At 37.4% G+C, this 8,449-nt stretch overlaps 1 protein-coding gene across 1 annotated transcript; it reads left to right on the plus strand.

The window, feature by feature from the left end:
- Positions 1–1,685: 1,685 nt before the first annotated feature.
- LOC112034666 (probable metal-nicotianamine transporter YSL6) lies at positions 1,686–8,096 on the plus strand. Its single transcript, XM_065769340.1, has 7 exons — positions 1,686–2,337; positions 3,622–3,794; positions 4,236–4,333; positions 4,856–4,993; positions 5,638–5,827; positions 6,140–6,272; positions 7,031–8,096. Exons 1-7 carry the CDS (start codon positions 1,971–1,973, stop codon positions 7,963–7,965), a joined length of 2,034 nt encoding a protein of 677 aa, XP_065625412.1. The 5' UTR covers positions 1,686–1,970; the 3' UTR covers positions 7,966–8,096.
- The last annotated feature ends 353 nt before the right edge of the window (positions 8,097–8,449 follow it).

An 8,449-nucleotide genomic window follows, 5' to 3' on the forward strand; every position in this document is an offset into this window, starting at 1 on the left:
AACCTCATAGCTTCCGCTGCCATTCCTTACCATCTGTATTCTATTTTGCCTCTGCCTCCATTACCAATTTGCACACAAAACAAAAACAAAAGAAAACCCAATACAGCTATACCATATATTCTCTCTTTCTATTTGGATTTTTCAACAAGGAAAGTGAAGAAAAAAAAAAAAAACGATATTGATGGGAACGGAGGGTTCATCCGTGGAGATATCAGAGCCGTTTTTGGTGGAAGAGACCCAGAAGATCAGGGCCGTTGAAGACACTGACCACCATCAAATCCCTGAATGGAAGGACCAGATCACGATCAGAGGGCTAGCCGTGAGTGCTATTTTGGGGTCCCTTTTTTGCATAATCACCCACAAGCTCAATCTCACGGTTGGGATCATTCCGTCCCTTAATGTGGCAGCTGGGTTGTTGGGTTTCTTCTTCGTTAAGTCATGGACTAGCTTCTTGTCCAAGTTAGGTTTTCACGTTAAGCCCTTCACCAGGCAAGAGAACACCGTTATTCAGACCTGTGTTGTTGCTTGCTATGGCCACCCCCCCCCCCCTTTCTAAGAGGGGCCCTTTACATTATATACCCCTTTCCCCATTGATCCTGACCCTACATTTGTTGAGCAACCAGGCCACTACTTGAGTACTTGTCCCATCAGCCACCTTCCCATTCCTCCTGTGGGTTGCGGCAACCAAGGCAACACTGTTCTGTAATCCATTCCTCATTAATGCGGCCAGGACGTTAGTTGTGGGCATTTAATGTGGAGATGACAGCTCGTCTTAGACTTGCTCCACTGTCGTGCTTCCATGGTTGATGTGTGGCACTTGCTCTTTCCTCCTCGGATATTCAAGAAGACCCCCCTGGATGGTGTGGTGCTTGGGTACTTCTATGGTCTCGGGTGTCCGAGGACGGAGTCGTCCTCGGACTAGCTCCTTGGGGACTGGACTTCTAACTTTTGTCCGCGGACCCTACATGCCTCCTCGGCATGGGCTTTTGGGCCTGGTTTGAAGTGGGCCGAGATTGCCTGACTTTCTGGCCCACAATAAGTTTAATAAAATTTGTATTAGCAATAATATCATCCTTTTTTTATTTCTCTAGTAAGTAAGTTCTCTCTCGTCTCTTCTCCTGCTAATTGTAATGGGATGTGTTTGGCAAAACTCGTGTTATGAAATACTAGTATGCTTTATTACCAAAAAAGGAAATATTCTTAGGAAGGAGTGGTTGTTGACAGGTGCTCACTAGTCGGTCCAAACCAAGATAGCCATGAAAGCTCTCATTTCTTGCTTTGGTAGGCACAACTCTACAAATAGATAAAGCATTTTCCACCCAATTACTTTAAAGCCATGTGTATTATTTAAATAAATTAAATAATTTATTTATTAAACAATATATCTACACTGATTTGATCAATTATCAAACGTTATGGTTTTGACGAATTGTCGTTTTCTTTTCTAAAAAAAAAAAAATTGCTTTGAAATGTGTGTAATAATATAAAAGTAAAAGCTAGATAAATTCAGTAGCAAATTAGGTATATCCAACTTTATTTAATCTATGATCTATCACTATCTGTAATTCCTAGATAAATTCAGTAGCAAATTAGGTATATCCAACTTTATTTAATCTATGATCTATCACTCTCTGTAATTCCACCCATGCAGACAATATAACAAAGAGTTTCTTGCTTCTTAAAAACTCTCAAAAAATAAAAAAATAAACAACAGTTGCTTGCTTGCACAAACAACCATTCTCATTGGACCACAGCTCTTTCAATAAAAAACAGTTTACTCCAAACCAACCTTCAACCTCATAGCTTCCGCTGCCATTCCTTACCATCTGTATTCTATTTTGCCTCTGCCTCCATTACCAATTTGCACAGAAAACAAAAACAAAAGAAAACCCAATACAGCTATACCATATATTCTCTCTTTCTATTTGGATTTTTCAACAAGGAAAGTGAAGAAAAAAAAAACGATATTGATGGGAACGGAGGGTTCATCCGTCGAGATATCAGAGCCGTTTTTGGGGGAAGAGACCCAGAAGATCAGGGCCGTTGAAGACACTGACCACCATCAAATCCCTGAATGGAAGGACCAGATCACGATCAGAGGGCTAGCCGTGAGTGCTATTTTGGGGTCCCTTTTTTGCATAATCACCCACAAGCTCAATCTCACGGTTGGGATCATTCCGTCCCTTAATGTGGCAGCTGGGTTGTTGGGTTTCTTCTTCGTTAAGTCATGGACTAGCTTCTTGTCCAAGTTAGGTTTTCACGTTAAGCCCTTCACCAGGCAAGAGAACACCGTTATTCAGACCTGTGTTGTTGCTTGCTATGGCCTCGCATTCAGTGGTATCTACCCATTATCCAATTCACCTCTAACATTTAATAGACTACATATGTATATCTTTTAATGGTATAATACATGTCTATCTGTTGAGCATTCAAAGCCAACCCCACAAATTTTTTGGGACTAAGACCTTGTTGTTTTGTTCTAAATAAGAAATAGTATAATATTTGGTTTAGGTGACAAGTCAAGCTAAATCTATAACATGAAATGAGAACTGTGTTAAATATATGGGTTTTGTTTTGGGTTTGTAAAATTTGTTTGGACTAAGTTTGATTTGTGACTTAGGTTTTTAGTTGGTTAGTGTGACATTTGTGAGCTGTTTTTTTTTTTTTTTTTTTTTTTTTTTTTGCATGCGAGTTTAGGATTGATTTGATTGCTATTTGCTGAAGATTCTGTTTTTGTGTTTGTTAGATAAGGTTAAATCGTTGATGATGTATTAGTTAAAGGAAAATGTTAAAGATTCTACAAAATGTTTGAAAATGGATGTAGTAATGAATGTGGATTTCAATAACTGACATATCAGTTGTACTAAAATTTGTAGTATCCCTTGCATCACTCAATAGTTAAATGTTTGTACTCTCAAGAACGAAAAAGTAAGATTTTTAGTTATGGAGAAGTAATAATTTTTTTTTTCTTCGATTTTAAAGGATTCTGACATTATGTCAGATGTTTTAAGTAAAAGGGTTGATTTTGCAAAAAATTGGAAATAGGAAGTAATTCTCAAGTTTGGTAAAGTGTGACTGTGATTCAGCTATTAGAAAATCTATTCTAATTAAAGCTAAAATGTTGCTAGCTGTGCGTTGCACGGATCTAGCCGTCAAGAACATGCAGTTGGAAATGTTACATTCAGACTAAATACATTTTGAATACTCTATTTTCAAAGTTTGTCATTCCAAAAGAAAAGAAAAGAATTATTAAAACTTTCACTGACCATATTTGAAACATAAATTTTTATATTGCTTGGGATAAAATTTGTTATTAAGTTTATTGATCATAAATAAAAAACATTAGCAATGTCAAAATGAACAACTGAAGGTGCAGTAATTATGTAGAAGTTCTGATTAGATGAGGCATTATAGATAAATGTTATTGACATATGAAAGGGTTTTCTCCCTTCACATGCAGATCTTTATTATTTTTTCCTTATCTACTAGTTTGTGACCTGAACTGTCGCGGCATTGATACCATTTCTATTCTTAAAATAGGATGTCGTAGTAAATTGTGTTATTTTGTGCTCATTGATTTCTTATGTTTGATTATGTTACTGAATGTCTAATTGATGACAGGGGGATTTGGTTCATATTTGCTTGCTTTGGATGATAGAACTTATAAACTCATTGGTACTGATTATCCGGGTAACCGGGTTGAAGATGTTAAGAGCCCAGGCCTGTGGTGGATGATGGGATTTTTGTTTATCGTCAGCTTCCTTGGCCTTTTCAGTCTTGTTCCACTTCGTAAGGTAGCTTCCATTGTTGTAGATTGCAACATTATTGTTCTTATGTGTGCGAATTTATGCAAAAGTTTAGTTACAAGTCCAATTTGGTTGTGGACGTGTTGTCCAGATAGAGTTATAGAGGGCTTGGTTCACCTGTAGATGGTAAAGTTGTTTGGTTTTTCATTTTCTTTTATTTGCTCTCAAGTTAGTTTGTTAGATTGTTTAATATTAATTTGAGACCTCATAGATTAGTTTGTTAGATTGATTACCATGCATTATTTTATAAGGAGCTGCAATTTTTGTGTTATAACACATTTTTTAATTAATGCAAGCAAGTGGAAGTGTTCTCTTGCATCTGAACTCTTTTGCTTATATTGTCTCTGTTTAACATCAAAGATTGTCTTCTCTCTCTCTCTCTCTCTCTCTGAGCTTGTTTTATCATGTCTCTTCTGTGTGTGCTTTTAGGTTATGGTCATGGATTATAAGCTTACATATCCTAGTGGCACAGCAACTGCAATGTTGATAAATAGCTTTCATACTAAGACGGGAGCTGAGCTTGCAGGGTAAGTTCTAAATATATGAAACTCTTCATTGATTTGTAGATCCTGAAATAAGTTTTTTTTTTTTTTGTGGTGGTAATGACACGTGCCTGGTGGGTCTTAAATCCATGATGGCAGCCTCCACCTTGCTCTTACAAGAGCCATCTGAGCTTGAGCTCATTGGTTGTACCTGCTGATGTAAGATGATGGGGGAAGAATTAATAAAAAATTTATGTTGATAGGAAACTTAGAACAAAAACAAAGATATTGAATGAAAGATGAGAGATCTTTATATCTGAAAATATCACAGAGCTTTTAGGACACTGTTAAAGAAACTTTGATAAATTTTTAACATTATGCACTCCAACAAATGGTAGTAGTGCACCTTACCCCAAATAAAATTGGTTAGCATTGCTTAGTTCTTATTGGATCATTATAGAAACACCTTGGGCGCATGTATATGTTGCGGAGTTAACTGCACAGTGTATATTCATTTGAAAAGCATTATGGTTGCCTTATTTCTAATTGAAGATTAACATTTGACAGGAATCAAGTCCGTTGTCTTGGAAAATATTTGAGCATAAGTTTTTTTTGGAGCTGCTTTAAGTGGTTCTTCAGTGGTATTGGTGATTCTTGTGGATTTGATAATTTTCCCACCCTTGGCTTGATGCTATATAAGAACACGTAAGGCTCTTTTGCTTTCACTTTATTTTCTTAATTCTATTTTTCGCTCACTTGCAAACCCCTCACCCCTCTCCCCGCCCAAAAAGGCCCTTTAAAAAAAAATCAGCTTTATTGGATGTTTTGCCCTATTAACTGGAGTATGGTGAATACAATGGACTACTGACTGATGTCACCAAAGCATAGGGGTGTGCACAGGATGTAGCTTAAGGTGTTTGTCATGTTTAGTAGGGATTGAACCCTGCATTTCCCTTGCCATATAGAGTAACTAATATGTAAAACAGTGCCATAATATATATGTCTAATTTTCACATTGCAATTTGTTTCTTCTAGTGTGATAATCGAGTGATGTCATGTGCTACTGGACTCTTACCAAAATTTTATCTGATAAGGGGTTCATTCTTCATATCTGATAATTTAATTACCCTTGGGGCCAACAGAAGAGGAGGAAAGTAAAAAAGAAAGTTAATATGCGTGTGCTTGAGCTTTATCTAATTGTGTATGTTTGTGTTTTTTGTAATTATGTGCATATGTATATGCCATATGCGTTTGCATTTATCTGTGTGCATTGACTTCATATGGTTGAGCTGTTTCATGAGGAATGTTGTGCATATATGATGGTGTTTTATATGATTCGCTTCTTGCAGGTTCTATTTTGACTTCAGTCCAACTTATATTGGATGTGGTCTAATTTGCCCACATATAGTCAACTGCTCAGTTCTGTTTGGGGCTATCATATCGTGGGGTTTCCTTTGGCCCTTCATTTCCCAACATGCTGGAGATTGGTATCCAGCTGACCTTGGCAGCAATGATTTTAAAGGTCTTTATGGATACAAGGTATGGTAAAACACTTTTTCTTATTCCCCTTCACAATTTATGTTTGTAGTTTATAATCTCATGCCTCCACACAAATTACATAATCCTAAAAGAGATTTTGACTTTTTGTGGCTTACATCTCAATCCATTGAGAAAAAAAAAGGCCAGTAGGTGCAGGCATGAGGCAAGTGCCACCAGAGTGGGATGTAAACCACATAGTATAGCTATTTTCTTTTCTCTCTCTCTCTCTCTCTCTCTTCAATGCTTTGGTTTAATATTATCTTCTTATGATTGCTCTAAAGTGGTTTTTCCTGCCCGTCATGTTGGTTGCAGGTCTTTATAGCTATTTCACTTATCCTTGGAGATGGTCTTTACAATTTGGTCAAGATAATAGCCATAACCATTAAGGAAATCTGCAACAAAAGCACCAAACAGAGCAACCTTCCTGTCACTACGGAGGTTCTAGGTAAGGATATATAGGGGGACTTGAATTTTCTTTAAAGACGTGGCCCTGTCAATTTGTTTGCAATAGTCATATGTCTTAGGAATGTATATCTTTTTTCTGATTTTATTTGTCAAACTTTCTTATTTCATTATATTTACAATTATATTAGTCCTGAGTTGTGTTTTAAGAGCATTTTTTTTAATGGATGTTTTAAGAGCAAATTGAAATAAAGGTAATTGAACACCCACCATGTTTCTTTGCAAGACAGATATGACCTTGGTTTAAATCATGTACTAGCATAGCTAAATTATAATAAACATTTCTGTGATTCACTTAAATATTTAAACCACTACAATTTTAATTTCTTTTCTTATGTCTTGAATTCAAAGTCTAATCCTCATATGAGCTCCTGTTTGGTACAACTTATTTTTTCCAGCTTTTTGAAAATGGCTTATTTGAAAAGGCTATACCTAGAAGAAAGTGAGGTTTTATGTACTTGAAAAAGTGTGGTTTCATAACGGGAGGCCAAATGGTTGTGGGTCTGGATTGGTTTATTTGCTGATTTGCTTCTTTGCTGAAAGTGGGTAAAATTGCAGTTGTACATTTAAAATTTGAAGCTTTAAATATCTGTACACAAGAAAATAAGCTTAAGAAAAAGATAAATTACACATAAACAGTGTAGTAAATGAAACATCAATTATTGGTTGAAATTGCAAACTGGTCAGTGTACCATTGCAACACATCTGTTATTGACATTTCTCCAATGTGTGCATTGATAGATGGTGAGAGTTCTAAACTACTAACGGAGCAAAAAAGAAGGGATGAGGTATTTCTTAAAGACAGGATACCCTCCTGGGTTGCAGCCTCTGGATACGTGGGTCTGGCTGCAATATCAACAGCGACAATGCCACTCATCTTTCCACCCCTCAAGTGGTATCTGGTTCTAGGCTCATACATTATTGCCCCTGCCCTTGCCTTTTGCAACTCTTATGGCACTGGGCTCACAGATTGGAGCTTGGCTTCAACTTACGGAAAGATTGGTCTTTTCATCTTTGCTTCATTGGTTGGAACCGATGGTGGGGTTGTTGCCGGCTTAGCAGCTTGTGGAGTTATGATGACCATTGTCGCCACTGCAGCGGATCTCATGCAAGATTTCAAGACTGGTTACCTCACTCTATCTTCAGCTAAGTCGATGTTTGTGAGCCAGCTAGTTGGAACAGCCATGGGTTGTATCATTGCCCCCCTCACATTCTGGTTGTTTTGGACTGCTTTTGATATTGGGTCACCTGATGGTCCTTACAAAGCACCATATGCTGTAATATTCAGGGAAATGGCCATCCTAGGTGTTCAGGGCTTCTCTGAGCTCCCAAAGCATTGCTTGGCCATATGTTGTGTGTTTTTTGTTGCAGCTCTGGTAATAAACCTCCTGAGGGATGTGACTCCCCCAAAGGTCTCCCAATATATTCCAATTCCAATGGCTATGGCAGTCCCCTTCTATATTGGAGCTTACTTTGCTATAGACATGTTTGTTGGGACAGTGATATTGTATATATGGGAACGAATTAATCGGAAGGATGCCGAGGACTATGCAGGGGCTGTTGCTTCGGGTCTTATATGTGGTGATGGCATCTGGACTATTCCATCAGCAATCCTCTCTATTCTCAGAATCAATCCACCCATCTGTATGTACTTTGGGCCTTCTTCGAGTGGCTGAGCAGAATGACCTTATATTGTCTTTGTCTATCACATGTTCCTTGAGCTGGAATATTTATTGGATTGTGTATATATCTCTCATCTAATTATCATCGGAATCTTTTCTTTCCATCTCAAGCATGGGTTTGAATATATGTCTCTCTTCTGTCTCTCTACAAGAACAAAATCATCTCAAGCTTCTACAATCATTCTGGCCCAGAAATATTGTGGCTTCCATGTCTTTTTTAGTTAACCTTGATATTCATCTCGTTGCGTCGCATCGCATCATGTATTATTCCAACAAATTTATTCTGGAGGCCCATCCTGGCCGTAACTCTTTGTCTGGAAAAATTATGGGACATGAAAAAAAACTAGACAATATCTGAAATGGATGGCAGAGTCTGTCACTATATGGTCCATGAAGTAGAATGGTCATGTTTATTTATTGAATATATCACCGGCTTTTAACTTTTTTTATTTTGAGAAATAACTATAGCTGTTGCTAT

Source organism: Quercus suber, unplaced genomic scaffold (assembly GCF_002906115.3).
Source record: "Quercus suber isolate HL8 unplaced genomic scaffold, Cork oak 2.0 scaffold_1118, whole genome shotgun sequence".
NCBI lineage: Eukaryota > Viridiplantae > Streptophyta > Magnoliopsida > Fagales > Fagaceae > Quercus > Quercus suber.

What these genes read in the sequence shown, in the direction of transcription:
- LOC112034666 (XM_065769340.1), top strand. Translation starts at nt 1,971, where the DNA reads ATGGGAACGGAGGGTTCATCCGTCGAGATATCAGAGCCGTTTTTGGGG. An exon ending in ACGGGAGCTGAGCTTGCAGG is followed by an intron (nt 4,334 to 4,855) that starts GTAAGTTCTAAA and finishes AACATTTGACAG; the next exon opens with GAATCAAGTCCGTTGTCTTG. An exon ending in AAGGTCTTTATGGATACAAG is followed by an intron (nt 5,828 to 6,139) that starts GTATGGTAAAAC and finishes TGTTGGTTGCAG; the next exon opens with GTCTTTATAGCTATTTCACT.